This window comes from Triturus cristatus, chromosome 4_1 (genome assembly GCF_964204655.1).
Source record: "Triturus cristatus chromosome 4_1, aTriCri1.1, whole genome shotgun sequence".
Lineage (NCBI taxonomy): Eukaryota > Metazoa > Chordata > Amphibia > Caudata > Salamandridae > Triturus > Triturus cristatus.
Genome location: NC_140585.1, coordinates 1,123,299,164 through 1,123,324,881, shown reverse-complemented (window position 1 = coordinate 1,123,324,881; position 25,718 = coordinate 1,123,299,164). Strand labels below are relative to the sequence as shown.

Below are 25,718 nucleotides of genomic sequence, written 5' to 3'. Positions count from 1 at the left end.
TTTTAACATTGCATGTAAGTTGAATTATAATTCCCATCATTGCACTACTTGAAAACTAAGCTGCAGTTGATTGGATCACTTTGATGGAGTTGCAAGCATTCTAAATGGTTCAGAGGCAGGATAGTCAGTGAAAGATGCGACTGTTTTAGAGAGTTAACAGTGGGAGAAACTTAAGCTACTGAGATGCAATGCTTTGCAGAAGAGATACTGTAGAAAAGATTGGTATTGTCTTGTGATACACCTCATAAAAAGAATGAGTTGAGTATTGCGGATCTTTGTTAAAGATTTGAGGTTTTAACATTGGGTATTGAGGTAGAGATTGTGGATTGGCATATGCCTATTGCTTCCGTGCTGGATAGTTGATTTGGCTACTTCATGCTGCCCATTGGACTATTGATGATATATTAATGGGGCACCGGCGGGGCTGCATACCAAACCGCATGTGGGATGATGGTAGATTGTTCCAAGCAGAGGGCCATTTCATTTTACAAGAAGCCATCTGTTCCTTCTTCCTGGTGATGTTATACTGTGTTGGATTTTTTAAACCTTTTTTCTTTAGTCCTGTTATTTGGCTAATTGTCGTGCCTGAGATCATTGATAAGCTCTGGTGCTTGGATGAGTGATTAAGAGTAACGGGAGGGGGGGTCTACATTCTGCTGCCATACTGTGGTTTGATTCTGTATTGTGTTGTTTAATGGTCAGGTGCTCAGCTCGCCCTATAAGAGGGTGAATATCTCGCAATATCTAGTGGATAAGTATTGGGATATTAATTGGCACACGAGACAAACCCACATGTATCGACCAAGCTAGGATGAAACAAGTGATACACTACTTCAATATTTGATATTTACTCTATAAGCGCTATGTTGTTATTTTATTTTTTACAGAAACTCTCAATACTTTGTCATAAAAAGGATGAGAAAGGGTGATTTTCTGTGGTCAGGAGATGGGGTTAAGAGTTTTAACCACAGTAAATATGCCTCAAATACTGCACAGGATGAATTTTTGATGCATTTTCTACAGGTAGATTCAGAATTTGTGAATGACTACTTTATAGTTGTGAGACTTTAATCTGGTATTGGATAATAAATTGATAGTTCCTCTAAAGCACTGACCCAACTGACTACCTCTGTAGAAGTGAAATCTGATAGAGACTTCTAACTGCAGATTTCTTACCTTTGAATTCCACAGGCGTCAGGCTGGAACCGGAACTTTTGCTCGAGCAATTCCCCTTGTTCGCGCCATCGGGTGGCTCCTTTCGCCTCCAATTGACGTCTGTTTTGACATTGCGGTCACCTATATAGGTGCCACCCAGGAGAGCGGACGTCAGATCTTTTCTTTCCGCACCAGTTAAACGCTGAACCGGAAAAGAGCTAGCCTCTGTTGCTTTTTGACAGGCTTTTTTTGAACTTTGTAATTTATTCTTTGTGTGCTAGGATGTCGTCTAAGAAGACAGGATTTTAACCGTGTGGCACCTGTCACCACATGATGTTGGTAACCGACCCCCATCTAGTTTGTCTTTGGTGTCTCAAGTGCAAACACAACTCAAAGTCATGCTCGGATTGTCGGACTATGGCTCTGAAGGCCTTGCGGGAGCGGGCTATGAAGCTCAACACCATCCAGCGAGACTCCGTGGTGGGCCCGGTCTCATTCAAAGACTGTGAAAAAATAGGTGCAACCAGTTGCAGCTTTTGGAAGCCCAGGGTACCAACGGACAGAGTGGTGCCTCCTGTCCTAAGTTGTTGCCAGGTGAGGTGAGGCTTCTTACCCGTAATATACGGGTATCACCAGTACATCGTACTCCTTCAAAAGTGAAACTACTAGTGTTGTATGTTGTATTTGTTTCAAATCACACTTTTTGAATTACACCTATTTTTCCACTTTATTACGCAGTAGCAACAAAACATCTAGATCCTGAGGAAGGCCAAGACACTTTGTAGGTCAAACTGGCTGAAACATGTAGACCTGTTTACCGGACAGATGCAGTTAGTATTTCCAAACTGCACATGCACTGTTTTTAATCCTGACACCAAGAGTTAATTTATAAAGCTTTTTAGGTCTCGCTGAGTCAGCGCATGCGCTGCTCTGCGAGACATTTAGTCAGTGGCTTTTGGAAATGCTTCCAAAGGCTGTTGCCGGCCACCAGATTTTTTTCTCTTGGTAGTTATTTTACAACACACTTCATTTTTTTTGCACTGTACCCAGCACGCAAATCTTCGAATGCTTTACATCTTTTGGATTTTAGTAAATCCTAAAGAAGAGTAGTATCTCAAAACATCCCTGAGCTCCTCTCTCACAGTGAGGGGGTTGTAGCCCTTGGCTGCACTAGGCGTTGCAGCCAAGAGGAAAAGTCCAGATGGTGAAGCATGCCCCCTTGGTGGGTGATGGGATTCCGTCCTTTTTAAAGATTCTCCTTAATGCATGATTGAGAGTTCATATGCCTGTGTTCTAGCTCTTTAAGGTTCCGGTGAAGCCAGTTTAGTTTTCGCCCCTTTCGTGGCAACGGAAGGGGGTTCCAGCCGCGTCAGCCTTATCCCAGCCACTGTCCTGCGTAGACTTCCTAAGTTGTGCAGGGACGTGGACGCGGTTCGTTTCGTCCTAGGAATGGAAGCCAGAAGTCGTTGGCCACCCTGCCCTCGGCGGAGGCATGCTCCAAGCACTCACAATTTGACTCTGCAAGACCACAACACTCCAGTTGGTGGGAGAGTCCATCATCATCCCCTCCACTGGAGGTCCATAACAGCGGACCAGTGGGTCTTGCACATCATTCAGGAGGGCTATTCCCTGCCTTTCCTTTCTTTTCCTCCTCCCATTTTGCCAAATCATGAACGGTTGACGGAGGACCATTTAAAATTGCTTCAAGATGAAGTTAAAGCTCTCCTGGCCAATGGAACTATAGAGAGGGTCCCGGATTCACAAGTAGGCAGTGGCTGTTATTCCCGCTACTTCTGATCCCAAAAAAGAACAAAAAGGTTGTGGCCCATTTTAGATCTTCGGACCGTCAATCTCTTCCTCAAGAAGGAGAAGTTCTAGTTGCTTACTTTAGCTCATGTCTTGTCGGCCCTAGACCAAGAAGACTGGATAGTAGCGTTGGACCTGCAGAATGCGTATTTTCACATTCCCATGCTGCAGGGACACAGGCGTTACCTACGGTTCAAGGTAGGCTATAAGCACTTTCAGTTTACCGTGCTGCCCTTCGGCCTTACCAGTGTCCCCCGGGTGTGTACCAAGGTGATGGCAGTGGTCGCAGCTCATCTGCGCAGGTTAGGGGTGTCAGTGTGCCCCTACCTCGATGACTGGCTGTTGAAAGTGTCCTCACCCCAGGCTGTCGTCTCCAACCTTTAGACGACGGCGAACCGCCTGCATTAGCTGGGGTTCTCTATAAGTGTGCCAAGTCACATCTGACTCCTTCTCAGACGTTCCCTTTCATCTGAGCTGTTCTGGACACAGTTCAGTTTCGTGCCTATGCTCCCGAGCAGTGAGTCCAGGATATTCAGGTTATGATTTAGATGTTTCAGCCTCTAGCCTGGATTTCGGTGAGACTGACTCTGAGGCTGCTGGGCCTCATGGCCTCCTGCACCCTGTTGGTAAAGCATGCCAGGTGCTGTATGTGGCCTCTGCAGTGGGACCTGAAGTTCCATTGGATGCAGCATCAGGGAAATCTCACTGACTGGGTCCAGATCTAGGAGGGAACTGCGAGAGATCTGCAGTGGTAGTTGGTGAATCGCTTTTGGGCCAATGGTAGATTCCTCTCCCTTCCCCAACCATATCTTACAGTCGTGACAGATGTGTCACATCTGGGATGGGGCAGCCATCTGGGAGAGGTGGAGATCAGGGGACACTGGTCTTCAGCAGAGTCTGGCTCCACATCAATTTGTTGGAGCTTCGAGTGCTTTGATTAGCATTGAAGGCATTTCTTTCCTCTGTCAAGGGGAAGTTAATGTAGGTGTACGGGGACAACACCACCTCTATGTAGCACTGCAAAAAGCAGGGTGGGGTGGGGTCATGGGCCCTTTGTTGAAAAGCCTTGCGTCTCTGGACATAGCTGGAACAGCATAGCATAACCGTGGTGGTTCAACACCGGGCAGGTTCTCTGAACGCCAGGGCGGACAAACTCAACCATTGATTCAGAGCGGATCACAAATGGCGTCTCCAGTCAGAGGTGGCGCAAGGTCTCTTTCAACACTGGGGAGATCCTTGGTTAGATCTGTTTGTCTCCGAAGAGAACGCGCAGTGTCAGTAATACTACGCACTAGAGTTTCCAAGGCGGCTATCGCTCAGTAATACCTTTCGTCGTGAGTGTAGCTCAGGCCTGCTGTACGTCTTTCCTCCCTTACCACTCATGCCCAGGGTTCTGAAGAAAATCCGGAACAACCGGGCCCAAGTCATTTTTGTGACTCCGGACTGGGCAAGGAGAGTCTGGTATCCAGAAATTCTGAAAATGAGCATCGATCCTCCGATCAGGTTGCCCCTTCTGGAGGATCTTCTGTCGCATCAGCAGGGAAGAGTCCTCCGCCCGAACCTTTCAACTTTTCGCATCCATGTGTGGAGATTGAGCGTCGGCAGTTGATGGCTTTAGACCTTCCACCTGAAGTATGCAACGTTATTTTGGCAGCCAGGCGGCCCTTCACTAAGACGGTATAAGCCTGCTGTTGTCAGAAGTTTGTGTTATACTGTACAGAAAGGTCTATTGACCCTCTTTCTGCTTATTTTTCCACTGTTCTTCTATTCATTATTACCCTTGCCCAGCAGGTCTCTGCTTTGGTTATTCTTAAGGGTTATCTTTCTGCTTCATCTGCTTTATTGCGGCTGCCAGACCAACCCTCTCTCTTTAGGTCTTCGAGTGTAAATAGGTTTTTGAAGGGGCTGGCTCGCTTGTTTCCACCCATGCCCTTTCTTCTGTTGCAGTGGGACCTTAATTTGGTCCTCACTTTTCTTATGTGTTCTCCTTTCGAGCCTCTGCACAGTTGTCCCCTATGGCTGCTTACGATCAAGACAGCTTTCTAGTGGCGATAACATCTGCCCAGAGGCTGAGTGAGTTGCGGGCACTATCTTGTACTCCTCCCTTCATGATATCTTTTCTAGACAAATTGGTGGTTCGCACCCGTGCTTAATTTTTGCCGAAGGTGGTGACCCCGTTCCATCTGGGTCAGTCTGTCATGCTGCTCACCTTCTCTGCTCCCATGCATCCCTCTAAGGAAGAGGAGCGTCTCCACCGCATGGACCCAAAAAGAGCTTTGTCTTTCCACCTTGACCATGCAAAAGAGTTCCGGGTGAATGACCAGCTCCTTGTGGGGTATGCACGTGGACGCTAAGAAAAGTGGGGCAGTGCAGAAAAGGACCATCTCTCTCTGGGTCATTCTCTGCATTAAGATCTGCTGTACCTTGGGTAAGAAGTAGCCCTCTGAGGGATTAAGGGTGCATTCCACCAGGGGAAAGGCTGCGACTTCATCCTTGGCTTGGTGTGTACCAGTCCTGGACATCTGTCAAGCAGCAACGTGGGCATCTTTGCCAAGCACTACTGCTTGAACAGTCCGGTACGCAGGGTCCGGCATTTTGCTCATTCGGTCCTGCAGGTCTTCATAGTGTGAGGAGTAGGCCTGCAACCCACCGCCAGGAGTGTATGGCTTGGGTATCTAATTCACAGGTAAGGAATCTGCAGCTAGAAGTCTCCATCAGATGAACAAGTTACTTACCTTCGGTAACACATTATCTGGTAGAGACAATATCTAGCTGCAAATTCCTTACACGCCCACCAATTCATCCCCGCATTGTGGACTGATTTTGTTAGGTCTATGGTTACTCTCTTTTTCATTGCCCTAGTTTACACACGTTAACGTCACTTACTTCATGGCTCTGCGCTTCTGGCACAGAAAAAACAAGAAGTACTGATGTCCGTGCGCCTTGGTAGCACCTATATAGGTGACCACAACATCAAAACTGACGCTAATGACGCCGACGTCACGTGAAGCCGAATGGAACCACCCAACAGTGCGGAAAAGGTGTATTGCTCCAGCAAAAGTTTCCGGATCCAGCCTGACGCCTGGGGAATTCAAAGGTAAGGAATGTGCAGCCAGTTATTGTGGAATGTGCAGCCGGTTATTGTCTCTACCAGATATTGCGTTACCGAAAGTAAGTAATTGTTCTTGTCTGACTGTCTTTGATAATGCCTCTGTCTTGCTTGGTATAGACGTGGGGTTGGACTCTAAAATGACAAACTAATTGTGTTTACACCCATTGCTACTGAGGGTTCCAATTCTCAAAAGGGAAATTCAGGATAAAATCAATTAATGTTTTCAGTTTAATGAGGGCAGAGTAGTTTTACAGTCTGTAATATTGATTTCTTTCAAAGCTATTCTGCTCGGGAAGTTAAGTGTCATAACAAACGGACTAAGGAAAGTAAATCTCCTTCAGACACAAAGGCTGGAAAAAGCACGAAAGGAGGTGGAAGTGTAAAATGGGCAGGCTACCGCTCAGACTGCTGAAAAGAACAGCTGGGTTTAAGGGTCCGCACGCGGCTATAGCTACCAATAGGGCAGACTTGAGAAAAGGCCTTACAAATTTGGTAATAAGGTAGAGAGGTCCTGTGGCACTGAGATAGTGCTGAGCACGGGCATGTGTCTTTAGTGGGATGGGTTAAAGTTGGGGAAGTTCAACTACTTTTATTACTCTTTACCTTTGGCAGAAAACTCCTCCTTTGTTGCCTATGCATGGTATACTGAAAAAGCATGGCTCCCTCTGTTGACCCAGGAGCTTTAAAATTGAGCTCCGTGAGGATATTATTTCCCATATATTTAGCAGGGTGCTTGACCCGGATGGTTTTACTGCTGTCTTTTTCAATACATTTTAATCTTTAACAAAAACCTAATTGGCAACGCTCTACTTGAGGAAGGTGTGGTGCTCTCCTGAATGAGAGAAGCTGACGTCACAGACTGCTCAAGCATGGCAAGGATGCACTCCTATGTGCTTCTTACAGGGATATACCACTCATCAATATTGATATACTAAATTCTTGCCTCTAGACTAGACCCTCTGATGCTGGAACTGGTACATCCATACATGTCAAGCTTTATTGGAACCAGACCAACACATTTCAACATTATGAGAGTAATCCTCCCGGTTGTGAAAGTCGAGCTGTTCTCCCAAGTGTACTGAGCTTATTGTATACATTCTTGCAAATGATAGTTGTAGGTCCACAGTTTATGGATACGATCTTGGCTAATTATAGTTCCCCACTCGTAAGAATCATCCTGAATGATAGAGCTCAAATGAGTATGGAACTCCAACGGGGAACTAGATATGGGTGTCTCCTCTCACCATTGTTTAAAATGTTCATTGAACAAGTGTTGTGCTGTATTCGGGAGGAAATGGGGTCAATTTAATTTTTTCGGCCTTAATACACAAAAATTATGGCTTTTTTGTAGACCGATGTCTATTGATAATGGGCTCCCTTTGAAATCATTTTTAGAACGGGTTCATCATTTGTATGTTTTTGAGACTGTGTTAGTATTAAAAATAAAAATTGGATATTTTGAATTTGACTTTGCAACTTAGAACAGTAGTTAATTGAAAGACACAAGCACCTTCAAAATGGGCAGATGTGAATATATAACATAGCTGGGGATTATGATAACTTGAAAGAACGGACCAGATTGTATTTGTACTGAATGGGGCTTATACCTTCTATCAATATGAACATTCAGTCAAGGGTCCTTTATTCTTCCAGGCGCTTTTATTTCTTTACTGATCATTTTGCAATAAACCGTTTTGAAATTGGTCTGTAAGACTATGGAAATATGCTCATCCCAGACTTCCACTATAATTACTACAAAAGCAGAGATACTTAGGGGGTCTATCCATTCCAAACTTTCCCCTGTAGAGTAGGGCTGATAACAGTAGTGATAAAATAGTCCAAAAGGTCATGAGACAAACATTAGGTTTATTTTGACAGGGCAATAATGGGTAGATGCCTGTGCAATACCTTTTGGATGTACAGACCAAATTCTCCAATATTGAATCTTTCATAGTTCACATGTTTGAATCTTTCCTCGTCATTGATAGCCTCACAATACTTATAATAAGCAGTGTGTAGCAAGTTTAATGTAACATCATGTCTACTTATTTCTAACAGGACAAACAAATATCAGAAGGTTCTAAGAAGGGCCTATTAGGCCATGCAGATTTTGTGCGTATCTCAAGATTTTCTGAGGATCCTCAGAAGGAATACTGCATCCCTACGATAAACTTAAAGACAGCAAGCACCAACATACTTTTTCAACAAAAACATTGAAAGACAGATAAACCAGACCTCCTCGGGCTATAGCAAATGAAGGTTATGGAAAACACTGTATCTGGGGATGAGGTAGAAGAAAAAACATCTTCCCTCAAGAAGAGGGCAAGACATGAGGAAAAAGTCTCCTCTGAATAACTCTCAAAGAACACCGAGCATCCTGAAAACACCTTAGAGGTTGAAAAACCTCTGAGAAAGATGGACTCGTCCTCTCCTTCTAACAAAAGATAATCTAAGACCAGGTCTGAGCCTTCAACTCCCTCGTTGAGGGAATCTTCTTCAGAGAAAAAAAACAAAGTATTGACGGACCCATCATCAACAGAACACGTGTTGATGAAAAAACTGTAGAGGAGGCCGTCTGCGATAACTACAGCTACCACTACCTCGACAATGACCGCTTCTTCATCACCAAAATCATCTACAGAGACATCATCATTCGTCGACCATACCATAGACAAGTTCAATACTGTTGACAATGGTAATTTTGTTTTCAGAAGACTCATCGCAACCATACACCTTCTTCAAACACACAGATTTATCGTCGATGATATTCGCGAAAGTACAGTTGAAAGGCCCATCGGCGGTGCAACACGATATAATACAAATCACTGAAGAAGGGAATCCTCTCTCAGTCTGTCTAGATCAGATGTCACAAAGTAATATTTCTTCTCTTTCACCAGCACAGCATCTAGAAGTGGAGGAATCAGATGATGAAGGCTCGTTTTTAGCCAGCGCTTCCACTCCATCTTGTGGTGTTTTGGTGTTTTAATGTTCCACAGAAACCAATCATGTGAAGGGATTGGTCGTTTTTCAAGGCTACTTTATGAGTTATGGAATTCATTTAATCGGCTTCTATGTTCCTGTAATGTATTTTTTTTGCTTAGTTTTATTAATTTTTGTGGCATTTAACGCTCTGTATGTTATGTAGAGTATTCATACTGTCATGTGGAAACTGCATTAGAAAAGTGAAGAGAAAGTTATTTCCAAACGAATATTTGCTTATTAAGAGTTCAAATGATCTATGTGTAGAAAAATACATCAATTGTCCTTATTGGTTTTAGGTACGACATGTAATTGAAGACACGACCATCCATCTTTATATTTACTCCATATTGAGTATTCCAAAGGGGACAGAAATTACAATTGCATTTGATTTTGATTATGGAAATTGGTAAGTTAAAAAAAATATATATATCTGTTATAGTGTTTCTATAGCGACAAAATTCAACTTAATTGCCAGTTTAGTTGCATATATATTGCCACATAGTTATTAATCAATAAGTGTGAAAGATTTTTTTCTGTATTGTTTTTTCCCATTCAACTAGGAAATAGAGGTGGAAGTGGATGGACATTTGCACTGTCAACGGAGAGCGGTGAAGTGTAGTGGAGTTAGTCTGTCAGCTGAATAATGACTATTGAAAGAGTTCGACCATTTTGCTGTCACATCATCGTTGGCAATCCTAGTTATTCAACATGGGATCTTCATTAATATTCATAACCCCTAAATTAATATGTCTATGTTTGGAGAAAACACTTTCTGCTTAATAGAAAAAAGTGAGCTGTCTAAAGACAATAATATGTTTTTATTATAAACGCTTTAAAAAAAACACAGAAAAAATTGAAAAACACATATATTTATATATTTTTTTAAAACACGTACAACAGTGCCGAACAAACCATTTTTTCTCACTTTTCAAAGTTAAAAAATGAAATTATACTGTTTCCTTAAGCCTAGGTATAGACTTATAGAAAATACTGCACTGTTGCTTTATGACATCAATGAGCTTCACAGTCTTAGAATGCAATAATGCAGCAGCTGGTCCTTGATAATTTTCTACGCTCTGACAATCACAGGACTTTGCCTTCCAGCTATTTTTTTCACAGAAATTAATTTGTATGAACGAACCTTTTAACACTTGGCATGATGTTAATACCATTCTGCTTTGCTTATTTTCTGAAAGATTGGTGATGAAATACATTAGTTTTCTCAAAATATTTTCTGAAGCAATTTTCTGAAGCTTTGCGTTCTATTTCTAATGGATACTTCTTAGTGCTGATGCCTCATCATTCAATTTTTATAAGGTCTTAAGGGAGGACATTTTACAATAAATGGTCCTACTTGAAAGTGTTGCAGTCTTAACTGAGGATCATTCTGCATCTACCAAAGATGCCAGTGTGGGTTCATGTAGGCACCACTTAGTGTTTTTTTACATAATGTTTGCTTAAAAAAGCATAGGGGACTATTCACAAAGTTAAACTTACACATGAGTAAATGTACATGTTTACTCTTACACGTTTGAATACCTTTTTATGACTTTTGGCTATTCCCCATGAGTCTAATTTTGCTCAGATGTGTAGACTTGGTAAGTAAGTGAAGTTTATTTCAGTTACTGAAATCCATAAAATTATCAAAGTGCATAGTTAATAAAGTATTCTCTGTATCAGTGGACTGTTCCAGGTAGTCAGTGGCTAAATGGTAAAGGACACCCCTGATTCCCACTCCTCCTAAACTGCTTGTGGTCTTTTACACTGTTGACCATCAGTCCCCATTGGCATACTTGTATCTGAAAGAGACAATTAGTTATGGATTCCCCACCTTAGAATTACCCCCAGGCGTCAGACTGGATCCTGAGAATTTTTTCCTCAGCAGTACCTCTGTGCGTCGATAGGTGGCATTGGTCGGCTCAGTGTTCGACGCTGACATCGTGGTCGCTGGAATGACGTCGCAGTATCTACTTAGAGCCGCCCTCGTGTGCTGACGTCAGTTCTTTCTTTTTCTGCATCAGCCAACGCAGATGCGGAGAGAGCGGTACCTTGAGTCACTTTTTAACTCAGTTTTTACGACTTTTGTTGACACCTTTTTTGAGTCGATCAACTCCTGGTGCAGGGAGGGATGTCATATCGAACTGGCTTCAAGGCTTGCAACTCTTGTCGCAAATTGATGTCGGTCACCTCGTGTGCCTTTTGGTGCTTGGAGCGTGACCACGACCCAAAGTCATGCTCCGACTGCCGGGTTATGAACCCGAAGTCTTTGCAGGAGCGGTCCCGAAACCTTATCGAGGCCTGCAAGTCCGCTCCACGCCATTCGACCTCCCGGTCAAGAGGGAGGTCGTGGGACTGGTTGCGGAGCCACCACTCATCATCGAAGTCTTCGTCTTTGGGTAAGTTGAAGCACAAGAAAAAGGCAAAGAAGCATCGTCGCTCTTCACGTTCTCCCCGTCCGTCAGCCGATGAGGGAAGCGGAAGGTAGTCGTCCGGCTCCGCCCGCGGAACCTGTTGGGTCGACTCCGGCCTTACCTCCCTTTCCGGGAGCTGGAGCGCCCCCTGCCCATCCTCACAGTTTTTATGAAGCCTTGCAGTCTGACTCCGCCGGCGTGCCCTTGGGCCCCTTCTAGGCCGGCGGCTTCGGCGCTGGAGGGCCCCCAAGGATCCAGGCCTGGTGACACCTCCGGCGCTGAATCCAGTGACGACACTCCCGCCACCTCGGACACCGGTTGTGTCCCCAGCTGGCGTCGGCCCCGGCCTCCCCCTCGATAAGGACATGGAACCGGACTGACGTCGGCCGGTTCTTTTGTACCCCTGTTCTCCCTTGATATTTCCTACTGCCCTGAGTGGCTACCAGGAGAGGGTGAAGAGGACTGGGAGGGGTCTGTGGACCCTCTTGCAGACCAGTTAGAGGAACCGGACTGGAGAGAGGAGTTGGGTCATGGCAGGGGTCTGGACACCTTCCCAGACCTTGGCATGATTTCTCCACCTACCGTGGCTACGGAGGAGGGTGCTTCATACGCAGTGGTGTTGACATCCTTTAGGGCACCTGTTCCTGACCCAACACAGGGGCGCCTGTGAATAGCTTGATTGCCCGACACCACCGCCCGGCTCCGGGTGACCCCTCTTTCCTCTCCCAACACCCCACCCCTGAGAGCTTGGTAGTCCAAGCCTCTACATCCAAAGGCACATTCCCTAACGCACCACCTGATAGGAATCCAAAAAGCTGGACCATCTTGGGAAGAAGATGTTTTTTTCCTCCATCTTGGGACTGCGGTCGGTGAACACCACATGTCTGTTGGGCCGTTACATCCACTCTGTGTGGGATACGGTAGCGCAGGTGCTTCCACAGTTCTCGGAGGAGGCCCGGGCCGTGCTCTCCCGTGCAGTCGCCAAGGGGAGACACAGCCAAGTTCATCATAAGATGTGGACTGGACACAGCGACTCGCTAGGGAGGACAATTTTAACTTCGGTAGCCCTTTGACGCTACGCCTGGCTGAGGTCGACTGGTTTTTCCGGGGATGTCCAAGCTACCATGCTGGACATGCCTTTTGATGGCCTTCGCCAGTTTGGCGACAAAGCGGACAACACGCTAAAGCGGTTTAAGGACTCCTGGGCTATGGCCAAGTCCTTAGGCCTCTTCACCTGCCCTGCACAGTCTGCTTTTCGCCCCTTTCGTGGCTACGGAAGGGGTGTCCCGCCACGTCCCACCCAGGGCCACAGGCCGGCGCAAGCTGTCCAGCTCATGCATGGCCAGGGAAGTGGGACCCACCTTCGTGGGTCTGGGGGCCAGCGAGCGGGCCAGTCTCCCAGCGCCCCTTCTGCAGCAGGCTCCAAACCCTCCTAGCCTGACTTTTCATGGCCACCAATCGCTGGTGGGCTGCAGGATTCGCTATCACCTCCCCCACTGGCGCACAATCATGTCAGACAGGTGGGTTTTTCAGATAGTCCGAAGGGGCTACTCCCTCCCCTTCGAGACTACCCCTCCATCCATGCCACTGCAATATCATCGCATGTCGGAGGATCAGTTGGCCCTTCTCCAACAGGAAGTTAGGGCTCTCTTGGCCGAGGGGGCTATCAAGCGAGTTCCTACTCCAGAAGTAGGTTGTGGTTCCTATTCCCACTACTTTCTGGTGCCCAAGAAGGACAGAGGCCTGTGTCCTATCTTGGATCTCAGGAACGTCAACTGCTTCCTCTGGAAGGAGAAGTTCAGAATGTTGACACTAGCTCAGGTCCTGTCTGCCCTCGACTCTGGAGACTGGATGGTAGCATTGGACATGCAGGATGCTTATTTTCACATCCCCGTCTTGCTGGCCCACTGGCGTTACCTGCGTATCACAGTAGGCCACAAGCACTTTCAGTTTACAGTGCTCCCCTTTGTCCTTACCAGCGCCCCTTGGGTGTTCATAAAAGTGATGGCTGTGGTCGTAGCTCATCTGCGCAGATCAGGGGTTCCGGTCTTCCCCTATCTCAACGACTGGCTGGCCCCAGACAGTCGTCTCCCACCTCCAGACTACGGAGGACCTCCTGCATGTGCTAGGGTTCACGATCAACGTGCCAAAGTCACACCTGACTCCCTCTCAGAAGCTCCTTTTCATCGGAGCGGTTCTGGACACAACACAGTTTCGGGCTTATCCTCCCGAGCAGCGAGTCTGGGATATTCGGGCTATGACTCCGATCTTTCAGCCTCTATCCTGGGTTTCGGTCAGAATGACCCTGAGGCTGCTGGGCCTCATGGCCTCTTGCATCCTGCTGGTAGATCATGCCAGGTGGTATATGCGGGCTCTGCAGTGGGACCTGAAGTTCCAGTGGGCTCTACATCAAGGGAATCTGTCCGATTGCATTCAGATCTCGGAGGGCACTGCACGGCAATTGCAGTACTGGCTAACGAACCAGGATTGGGTGAACGGCATATCCCTCTTCCTTCCCCAACCCGAGTTCACAGTGGTGAGTGATGCCTCACTTCTGGGGTGGGGCGGCCAAGTGGGGGAGGCAGAGATCAGAGGCCTCTGGTCTCCGGCGGAGTCTGGCCTCCGCATCAACCTTCTGGAGCTTAGGGTGATCTGTCTTGCACTAAAAGCATTCCTCCCCTCTGTCTGGAGGAGAGTAGTGCAGGTGTTCACGGACAACACCACCGCCATGTGGTACTACAACAAACAGGGCGGGTGGGGTCATGGACCGTATGTCAAGAGGTTCTCTGTCTCTGAACATGGCTGGAACATCAAGGCATATCCCTGGTGGTTCAACACTTTGCAGGTTCACTGAACGCCAGGGCGGACAAACTCAGCCGCAGGTGCATGATGGATCATGAATGGTGTCTTAACTTGGAGGTGGTGCAATCTCTCTTTCTGCAGTGGGAAGAGCCGTGGTTAGATCTATTCGCCACCAAAGAGAATGTGCAATGTCAGCAATTCTGCGCGTTGGAATTTGCAAGGGGGCACTCGCTAGACAAAGCTTTTCGTCGCTAGTGGAGTTGTGGTCTTATACGCATTTCCGCCTATACCACTTCTGCCCAGAGTGTTGAAGAAGATCAAGCCTGACCGGGCCCCAAATCCTTTTTGTGGCTCCGGATTGGGCCCGAAGAGTCTGGTATCCCGAGCTCTTGAAAATGGCCATCGATCCTCCGAACAGATTGCCTCTTCTGGAGGATCTTCTGTCGCAGCAACAGGGGACGGTCCTCCACCCGAACCTGTCCAGCCTCCACCTCCTTGCGTGGAGAATAAGTGGCGACAGTTGACAGCCTTCGACCTTCCTCCCGAAGTCTGTGATGTTATCTTGGCAGCCAGGCGTCCCTCCACTAAAACGGCATACGCCTACAGATGGAACAAATTTGTAGCATGGTGCGCAGCAAAGGCTGTGGATCCCCTTTCTGCCCCTCTCTCTGAGGCCCTCTTGTCCCTCCTTTATTTGGCCCAGCAACGCCCTGCTCTGGGCACTCTTAAGGGCTATCTCTCAGCCATTCCAGCCTTCCTTAGACTTTCTGATGAGCCTTCTCTTTTCAAGTCCCCTTTTGTAAATCGCTTTCTTAAGGGTATTACTCATCTTTTTCCTCCTGTTCCCTTCGTAATGCCTCAGTGTGAATTGAACTTGGTTCTTACTTATCTTATGTGCGCTCCCTTTGAGCTGCCACATAACTGTTCTTTCAGACTTCTCACTTGAAATTCTGTCTTTCTGGTTGCCATCACCTCTGCTCCCAAGGTGACTGAGCTCCAAGTTTTTTCTTCAAAGCCTCCTTTTCTGGTGGTTCATCTGGACAAGGTTGTCCTTCGAACTCGACCCTCTTTTCTTCCCAAAGTGGTTACTTCTTTCCACATTGGTCTAATCATCACTTTGCCCACCTTATCTGATAGAGACATCTAGCCGCAGATTCCTTAACTTAGAATATCCCCAGGCGTCAGACAGGATCCAGAAAACCTTTTTTCCCAGCAGTACCTCGATCGGCTCCATCCCGACGTCGTCGGTGGAAGTGACGTCAATGGAGCCATATAAGAACCCCCAGGCATGCTGACTTAAGTTTTCTTCTTTTCCGCATCCCAACGCGGAGCCGGAGATTAGAGGTTCCTCTGGCTTGTTTTGGTACAGGGCTTCACGAGGCCTTTCGCGTCAGGACACACACGATTTGAAACCCGCAGGCATCGACACACTGTTCCAGTTTGCGGCAGATTTTGGCGATGGATCCGCACGAGATTTGTATGTGGTGCCTGGGAGAGCACCACGACTCCCCTGACTGTGACGCCTGTTGGCAGCTGAAGCCGAAGTCCCTACGGGAACATCGGATGAAACTGCTGTCTGCCCGGGGGTCCCGGTCAGAGTACTCGCCGCGCTGGCTCCCATCTCTGGCAGAAGGGTCCAAATGGCGCAGTTCTTCCTCCCACTCTGAGGTCTCTGTTCGGGGCAGATCCCAGAGTCGTTCTCGTGGACGTCGTTCGCCTGCCTCAGGTAAGCACCGGAAGAAGTCACGGCGGTCGTCGACTTCGTACAAGCGTGACATCGGAACCCGCCACTCCCGGTCTTCATCGGACGCGAGCCCTCTGGAGTCAACCCCAGCCTATCCACCGTTTTCTGGTGCTGGGGCGACTCGGACCCAAATGGAGGTCTATTCCAGGGTTCTGCAGGCCTTCTTTGGGTCACCCTCTCTCCCTGGCGCGCCTTTGGGCCCCACAGTGGGAGTAGCGACTCAGGTCGGGGGTTCGCCGGCGGGTTAGCCCTCTGCACCGACTGAGTGCCTTGACTCCGATTCAGGGGTCGCTGCGACGTCGAGACATGGCCCGGATGTGTGTCCCACTCTGGGGTCTAGTCCTCCTGACACGTCTTTGCATAGTCCTGCGGGACTCCCTGCATTGTCGCTGGATTTGGCTGCAGCGCGGAGTTCGACTCTGAGTCGACTTCGTTCCTCCCTCCAGGCTCCAGTCTCGGTGGAGGTCGAGCCGACGCCGGGCAGACGAGTCCTCTACAGAGGTCGTCAGCTCCGATCCAACGCCGTCCTGACGTCGGTCAACGCCGGTTCCGTCCCCGGCTGTTCCTCTGCTGGAGGATGTGACCCCGGTGGGTTCACCGCCCACAGGGTTTTTTCCATGCTCCACGGGGCAGGGGCCCATGGGGCACTGGCCGGCTCATTTTTCTGTGGGGCGTTTTGTTGTTGAGTGGACGAATTAGCCTGCAACTGTCCCCGATGGATGACTTGCTGTACCCCCCTCCCCCTCAGGTGGCCACGGAGGCTAGTGTTGTCTTTGCGAGGGCAGTTTCTAGGGCTACACACATCTTATGTATGCAGCCACCCTCTGTCTCCCTGCCTTCTAATCCTCTGGTGGATCTCCTTCACCAGGGCACGATGGATGTGTAGCCTCTGCTGCCTTTTGGCAAGGCGTTGTATGATGTTCTTCTGGGGGCTTGGGGCAGACCCTCATCGGGTGACCCTGTGTCTCGTGCTGTTGTGCATCGCCACCGGCTGGCTACAGATGACTGCCTGTTTGTCCCTTCATCCTAGAGATCAAGGACTGGTAGTCCAGGCTGCGCTTCCTTACTCTCCTCCACCGTTGCTTCCCCCCACTCGGGAGTCCATGTGGTTGGAGTTGTGTGGTCGCAATGTTTTTGCTTCCACCAGCTCCAGCCTTCGGTCTCTCAACACGCTTGCGTGTTTGCTCGGGCTACTGCCCCTTGGGGACTCCGTTGAACTACTCCTTCCCTCTTTACCGGAGGGCCCTGGTGCTGACCTGCTCCAGCTTGTCCGGGATGGCCTTGACATGGCACGTTCTCCATCCGATCGGCAATGGACACCACTGACTCCGTGGGTCGAGCTATGGCCAGCTCAGTCGCTACGCAATGGCAGTTTCACCAAACTGACAGACTCCGTTACCTGCCGCCGCTGAGGGAACCGCTCATACCATCGCCACGCCAGCGCTGCTGGCGCTGCTGCCTTGGGTACTCTTTGCTGTTTGCCTCCCCCTCCGCCGCCATCACCATACTTGCGGTCGAGAGCGGGGGGAGACTACAGCCCCCAAGCACCCCTGCGGCCGCTGACGCCGCCAACGCGCCCGGAGGCGCTTTAAAAACACGCGCCTTCCACGGAGGAGCGGGGAAACTGACAGACTCCGTTACCTGCCGCCGCTGAGGGAACCGCTCATACCATCGCCACGCCAGCGCTGCTGGTGCTGCTGCCTTGGGTACTCTTTGCTGTTTGCCTCCCCCGCCGCCGCCATCACCATACTTACGGTCGAGAGCGGGGGGAGACTACAGCCCCCAAGCACCCCTGCGGCCGCTGACGCCGCCAACGCGCCCGGAGGCGCTTTAAAAACACGCGCCTTCCACGGAGGAGCGGGGAAACTGACAGACTCCGTTACCTGCCGCCGCTGAGGGAACCGCTCATACCATCGCCACGCCAGCGCTGCTGGCGCTGCTGCCTTGGGTACTCTTTGCTGTTTGCCTCCCCCGCCGCCGCCATCACCATACTTGCGGTCGAGAGCGGGGGGAGACTACAGCCCCCAAGCACCCCTGCGGCCGCTGACGCCGCCAACGCGCCCGGAGGCGCTTTAAAAACACGCGCCTTCCTCCGCGTCGCGGGACGCGCGCGGGCGGCGCCGGGCAGAGGGCGGGCCGTCTGTGGCCGTCCGGGGCAGGAGGAGGCAGGGCAGGGCCACCCCTCTATCATCTGCATCACGTCTTGGTGAGTCTAAAGAACCTTTTAAATATGGAGTCTGTAAATGCTGGTATCATACAGGATGATTTTCCGTTCCCCCCTGCTACATTTGAGTCCCTACTTGAAAATGCATTGAACTTGGTATCTAGTGAAATAGCTGACACTGAAAGAAGAATGTCCATGAGCTGTTCCCACAATATTATTCAGTCGACATCACTGTCAAATAGCCCTGGGATTCCTCTATCACCAGCTGTTGTAATTACAAAACCGGTATTAGTACCACCACCACCCGTATCCCTGTTGTCTGAAACTGCTCCTACTATCACAATTGCCTCCCAGGATGATGTCATTACTGTGGGACCTACTGACACCAGTAATAAACAGGGAGGGGAAAAACGCAAAAGGGGTACCACCAAACTTAGTGCTAATAAAAGGAAAAGACCCCCAACGAGCAAGAATCAGCCGACGCCTCAGTGCCTGTGGAATAAACAAAAATTCACTGAGGCTCAAATTGCTCATGTTGTGGACAAAGACATCGTGGTTGCGGATGAGGATACTCTTACTGCAACCACCGTTGACTCAAGTGGGCCTTTTAATACTATATGGACCCAAACAACATTAATGGGAGATAATTACCATCTCACGAAACAGAATGGGAACCTTATAGAAACCATAGTGGACACTATTTTTAATCGACTAGAAAAGTCAATGATCAATCAGTTTAATAATGTTTTTAAAAGACTTGATAGATTAGATAACCTGGTTAAGAACGAAGAAGCAAAAAGAAAGGGATCTGTCATCCTGGATCAAATCAGAGCTGACCGTCTCGTAAAACAACTTGAATCTGTAAGCAACACTATGTCACTAAAGAAACAGGAAGTTTCCATCTTACCGGGCGGTGGCACGAGTAATCCTGGAACATCAGCCCATTCTCCTGCACTACCTACAATCCAACCACGATCTGCTAATGGAGGGAAGAATCTGACAAAATCCAATCTACCTCTCAAATCTACCCCAACTCCTGCACCTAGACAAACTGGCCCTTCTGTTAGTATTAATAAAAACGCCAGCAACATTAAAAACGGTCCCATCTACCCTATAACAGCAACAAGACCAACTGCTGATAACAATAAAGGTACTGGGCATGTAGGGACAAACAAGCCTTTTAAACACCAGGGGCCCGCCTTACACTTGCCACCGGATGCTTGTCCCTACGTTCTAGTTCTTGCAGGAGTACCACCGTTGAGGGAGGAACAGGGGGAATCATGGGTGCAACTCCAAAATAAATGCATAGACTGGCTAACTAAGCATAAAGGTGTTGGATTTGATATTTCCAGAGAGATTCTATCAGCTCGTAGGGTGTCTTGGGTTGGCCCCTTAATTAAAGATAAAGAAGGTGACTGTATTGTTCTCAATTTTAAAAACCCTGGTACCGTAAGATTTTTGCTCAACAGAAATGGTAACGGTTTTGCCATTTCTACAGTTGTATCTATGCTACCTTTGAGTTACTTTTACAGACAACCCACAATGCAATCACGGCCACCCTTAATGCAACACCAATTACCACCAATGCATTTCCAGTCACCCTTTACACAATTCCAGCCAACCCTACCTCCGCTCAATATGTTTAACAGATTTGCACCTTTGTCAGATTTGGATACGCTAGACTGACCCTCATTGACTAATTCAGCCGATTCTTCATCATTGGAATCAATTGCTGAGATCATGGAAGTCCCACAACCTCCTTCTTGGATTGTAGAGAAAGAAAAACCCTCAAACCATAGACTATTGTCCCAGGATTCCGAACTATCTTTTGTAAGTTGGAATATAGCGGGACTTAATACTAAAATGAAAATTAAAGAATGGTTAGAATGGGTTAAAAATAATTGTGACATACTGATGCTACAAGAGACTTGGTGTACAACTACACCTACAATGGAAGGTATTTGTTGTTATAATCTAAAGGCTTCTGTTTCAACCATGGGTCGCCCCAGTGGGGGTTTATCTATTTGGACTAAAATAAAATCCGGGGTACAAACAAAATTGATCCCTACCCCGGGTAAATGTTTTATGGCTATGAAGTACATTAACAGGATGAAATTATGTTTAATTAATTTTTATAATAATGATTTTGTTACTCGCCCCAATGACAATTTTTTGTCATTGTTTAATTTTATCGATGAAGTTATGGAGGGGCAGAAGTATGGGTTTTTTGATGGCATCTGCATCGGAGGGGATTTTAATGCTCATATGTATCGTAACAGTCCCCCATGTAGAAACGGTGAAGAGTTGAAAAATCATCTAGCCTCCCGTGATTTAGTAAATGCAATGGAAACTGCTGGTTCTAGTGTAAATAATATATTAACACCTACATATATAGGCCAGGGTTGTGCGTCCACGATAGACTATATATTTATCTGTCCCTCATTGTGTGATATAATTTTTAAAGCTGAAGTTATCTGTTCCGCATATAGTGATCACTATCCTCTTAGAATATGCTTAGACAATCCACAGACCACGAAGGTTACACTGAGAGCAGAGTTGGGGGAACAACATTTGGATCTATCCACCGATAGATTAAGATTAATATGGAAAGGGGTGGATAATAAAGATATTCTAGCTAGAGTAATCAAAAAGCACCCTATGATAGTAGAGACCTGTCTGTCGCATACTAGCCCAGGCGATGATGTGGTTATTGCTTTTGGTAATCTCTGTGGGGCTATTAAAAGAGAATGCTCTAAACCAGCTAGGCCTAATATAGATCACGGCTTCTGTTGGTTTGACTCCTCCTGCTCTAGGGCCAATAGGGACCTGAGGGCTGCCTTAAAAACCAATCCGAGGGATGATCAACTAGTGAGAGAATTAAGATCAAAATATAAATCCGCGTTACGCATTAGATCTGAGGCCCTAGTGATTAATCACTGGGAATCTCTCATGCGCTTTGCCTCACTAAAGGACACGACTGGTTTCTGGAGAGAAGTCAAGTCCCTAAGATCTTTTGGTTCTAACATCAAACCAATCAATTGCAATATAACTAGTGAAGCGTGGGTAGAGCATTTTTCTAAAATCTATGCTATATTACCCTCTCCCCTAGATATTGCTCATTCATTTAACACCGTTGATCGATTGAATTTTTTATTATCTGAGGTGGAGGACGCTATACTTGAGAGCACTGGTAATAAAGCCCCAGGCCCGGATGGTCTTTCCATCGACCAGATTAAATCTGAAATCAATTTTTGGGCCCCCCTATTATGTAACCTATTTAATAATTTGGCTGACAGCTCAATTCCCGATTCCTGGTCGAACAGTGTCATCGTACCGATATTCAAAAAAGGTGACAGGTCGGATCCTGCCTGTTATCGTCCGATTTCACTGATCGACAATACGTTAAAAGTTCTCGGAAGGGTAATTTTTAAAAGAATACGTAATTGGGCTGAGGATAATAATGTTCTACATTGCAGTCAACTGGGATTCAGAAGCCATGTGGGTACAGTTGAACAATGCCTTAATCTGAATTTAATTATGGCTAAATATACCATTGTTAAAAAGTCCCCGCTTTATTTAGGTTTTATGGATCTGAGTTCCGCATTTGATTTTGTTAATCGTTCTAGGTTGTGGTCACTCTTGCTTGATTATGGTTTAGATAGTTCACTGGTTTATTTTCTTTCCTATTTACACAGGGATCTAAAGGCGAGAGTACGTATCAATAATGATGGCGAATTATCAGATGATATTTTTATCAGCAGAGGAGTAAGACAGGGCTGCGTACTCGCCCCACTGCTTTTTATTTTATACATTAACGGGTTGAGCCGCTCTTTGAGCATGAACACTAAGGATGTACCAATCATAAATGGTTCCCCCATTTCTACCCTTCTTTATGCGGACGACGCAGTACTAATGGGGCGTACTCCGAATGCTTTACGCATTTTAATAACTGGGTTTGTTGCTTTTATGTCTGATTTGGGCCTAAGTACTAATTTTTAAAAATCTTTCATTATGAACTGTGGACCTAAAAAGTATAATATCACTTCGATAAAATCAGGGGACAATATATTAAAATGCACCAGCACCTTCCCTTATTTAGGGTTATTATTCTCTAATACAGGCTCATGGCAGCCACATGCTGCCTATGCGAGAAATAAAATTGGTAAATCAATTAACTCAATTTTATCTCTCCGACAACCCAAGCTGGCCGATGTCATTTCCCCCTTGCTTTACATTTATCGTACCCAATGCCACCCAACTGGGACATATGGAGCAGAAGTGTGGGGTTATTGTAACAGCACTTCTCTCCAGCTGGAGGAAAATAGATTTTGTAGAAAGGTACTGGGGGGAGTTCCCTGTGCGCCCACATTTATTTGTCATAATGAACTTAGGATGCCATACATTGCCGATTTTATTAGGTCAAGGCCTGCACTTTTCTGGATAAAAATTTGGTCCAACCCAGCTGCATTTTTAACACGCAGCATAATATCTGATTGTTTACTACTTGAAAGCTCCCACCTCATACCTTGGTTAAATGCAGTTAACAACAGCCTGTTGAGTGTGGGTCAAGGTCTTCTGTTTAGCTCCCCTAATATCATTGCCCCTTCTCATAAGAACGGCGTAAAACGGGCACTGTTTGATTTATATAAGGAGGAACGTAGGAGATCTGAATTGGTAAAACCTGTTGTTATTAAATATCTGCCACTAACTAATCCAGACAATGATAACCTAAATAAGCCCTGCAGATACCTGTCGATTCCAATTGGAAGATGGAACCGGAGCCTTTTATTTAGGTTCCGGGAAGGAAGTATTGTCAATTTACTAAGCTTCCCCCTTGGCTTTAATAAAAACTTAGAAGAGCTGGATTGCCCTTGTCCAGAAGGGGGAAAACAAAGTTTGTTGCACTTCTTTTTCTTCTGCGGCCATTATAAGCTGTATACCCGTCAATATCTAATGCCGATCTTTCGTAAACATAACTTAAGGGACTTTAATCTGGCATTAAGATTCTTACAAATGTTGTCGACAGACGAGGTTATACACACGGTAAACTGCTTTATAAAAACCTGTATAAGATCTAGGGCAAGTATGGAACACACATAACGGCCACTGAATATATATTGCACTTTATCATCATTTTATCATAAATAGTATACAGAATTAATTATGTGTGTTTGGATCTGTACGACTATTATAGAAGTGGATAAGGTGGTATCTACAACCTCATATATTAATAGACCATGTATGTCCTTATTGTGCACCTTGTACTTTATGCTATATATGCTGCTAAACCCAATTGGAAATCTTGCTAGACTATGTATATCCTTTCTATGTACTATGCACCTTACGTTATATATGCTGCTCAAACCCTATTGAAAATTTTGTTTTTAAAAATATTTTTATACATGTTTTTATGTGTTTTAACCTGGATATATGAATTCCGAATAAAGATCAATTGACTTTGACTTGACTTGGCAGTTTCACCAAGAATGTTCGGGAGCGACTCAAGGATTTACCCTTTGATGGGTCCCTCTTGTTTGATGAGCATGCAGATTCGGCGGTCCGGCGTCTTATCTCCGAATTTCCGTGGCTGCCTGTTTGTTTTTTTTAGTCCCCTATGGTGGATTTGTGTTTTCGTGTGACGTTGTTGTCACTTTGTTTTACTGATTTACGTCTCTGGGTTCAAGGGATTTCTCCCCAGACAGACTGTATGGCTGTTCAGCCAGGTTTTTCTTTTACTGCAGCTGGGTCGGCTGTTTATATGTTTCTTTTTGGCCTCTGCCTATGAGCGTGTCTCAAGAGGTGCGCCTTATTATTACCCAGATGGACTGTGTGGCTTTTTCGCCGTCTTGTCCTTTTCTTGTTGCAGCTGGCCAGCTGTTTCTGCTTTCTTTTTCGTCCTCTGTCTAAGAGCTTTGCGCAAGAGGTGTCCCTTGCTTTTTTTTAGGGATGTGTCATACCCTATGTGGAGTACTTGTTGGCTATTGTGTACCTGCTCTTCCTGGCACGGGAAGTTTCAATGGCTCCTGCGGAGTCTTCTTCGGCTACTTCTCTTTTGTCAACGCTCTTCCTGCTGTTGTAGTACATCCCCTCTAGTGAGACCCGCCAGGTTGGTGCGGTTCTCTCCTGTGGGTTTTGTGTTGTAGTCTACGGTAGGTCCGTAGCTCTTTCCTGTCTCTGTGGCGACACTCTGTGTGTCCACACAGGTTCTGTTCGCTGTCGCAGGGTGCCGGCGGTGTCCCTCCGCCCCTGTCTTGGCTGCGTTGTACTTTAACTTATTAGTGTGGGCACGTGCTTTAGTCTTCTCATCTTTCACAGGCCCTGTGGAACTTTTGCCTATGGGGGAGGGGGTTTCCACCAACTACGTTTCTGATGGGTTTTACCTTGTAATCTGTTTCTTGGGCACTTCCCTGGCAGGGACTTCGGTCCCTTCGCTTCTTACGCACAGGGGTTCCGGTCCTTTCCGCTCCTGTCCTCTGCGGATGTTTTCTGATTCATTCTAGTGGTTCAGGGCTGTCACTCCTTTACCACGGCTCTGTGTTCAGCTTCAGGTTTTTCACTGGTTGTGAGTTACCGATCTTAACTAAAGGCTCTGTTGCTTTCTTTTGTGTCTGTTATTGAACAAGTATTCTTCTTCAGGATACTCGTCATTATGCAGTGTCTGAATGGGACAGTATCGACTCTTTTTCTGACAGACCTCTGTCTGTGTCTTTCTCACTCCTTCCTTATGTGTGTGGTGGTCAGTGTGCCCGCCTGTCTCGCGGGGGCCCACAATTCCGTCCCCGTCAGGGGGGTATTGTAGGAAGGTGGATATCTGACTATGGTTACCCCCAACTTTTTGCCTAGTGTCTAGCTGGTTTTTCGACTTAGTTGGCCTGAGATCCTGCCATTCAGGGTCTCAGGCTGTCTGCTCTCTCTGTAAAATGGACTCCATGTACCCTAGGTACATACACAATTGGTAAGGATCACCTTATTGGACCCTGTACAGTGTACCCTAGGTACCCAGGGCATAGGTGTACCCTAGGCCTCCCAGGGGCTGCAGCATGTATTATGCCACCCCTGGTCTGGCCTTCCAATCAGACACAACTGGCTGATCACTCAGCTGGGGCAAGGTCGTGTAATCACCCCTTGCTTAGGTATAGTATGCCTATATCTACCCTTATATATAGACACATGTGTACCTATCAGTCACTCCTATGGCAGGCCTTAACAATCCTGGAGGCAGAGTGCTTGGTAACATGTGAGATGGTGCTCTAGCATGAGCTGAGCCTGTCTGCAGCTTTCGGAACCATATCCTTATAGCTGTTCTATGATATAGCCTACCATATACTCTTAAAGTGCCTTATAATCTTAAACGGTTATGGTAACTATGGTTGGGCTGTATCAAAACATGTCGTGTAAGGTGTCTAACACTTTGGAATAATACCCCCATACCATTTCTGGTGATGAGGATATTATTCCCCCCTTCTAGAGGGAGAGACATGTTAAAATCCTACTTTGCTGTGTAACCTCTGACCAAAGCCTCAGCATCACAAAATGGATGCT

At 46.9% G+C, this 25,718-nt stretch overlaps 1 protein-coding gene across 4 annotated transcripts in view; it reads left to right on the top strand.

Moving 5' to 3' along the window:
* The window catches only part of KMT2E (lysine methyltransferase 2E (inactive)), a 2,077,373-nt gene that overhangs the window by 1,033,476 nt on the left and 1,018,179 nt on the right, over window positions 1–25,718 (top strand). For all 4 annotated transcript variants that reach the window (XM_085654164.1, XM_085654162.1, XM_085654163.1 and 1 more), the window contains exon 13: window positions 9,352–9,461. In XM_085654164.1, the coding sequence (XP_085510290.1) occupies window positions 9,352–9,461 (110 nt within the window). The remainder of the gene's footprint in view (window positions 1–9,351; window positions 9,462–25,718) is intronic.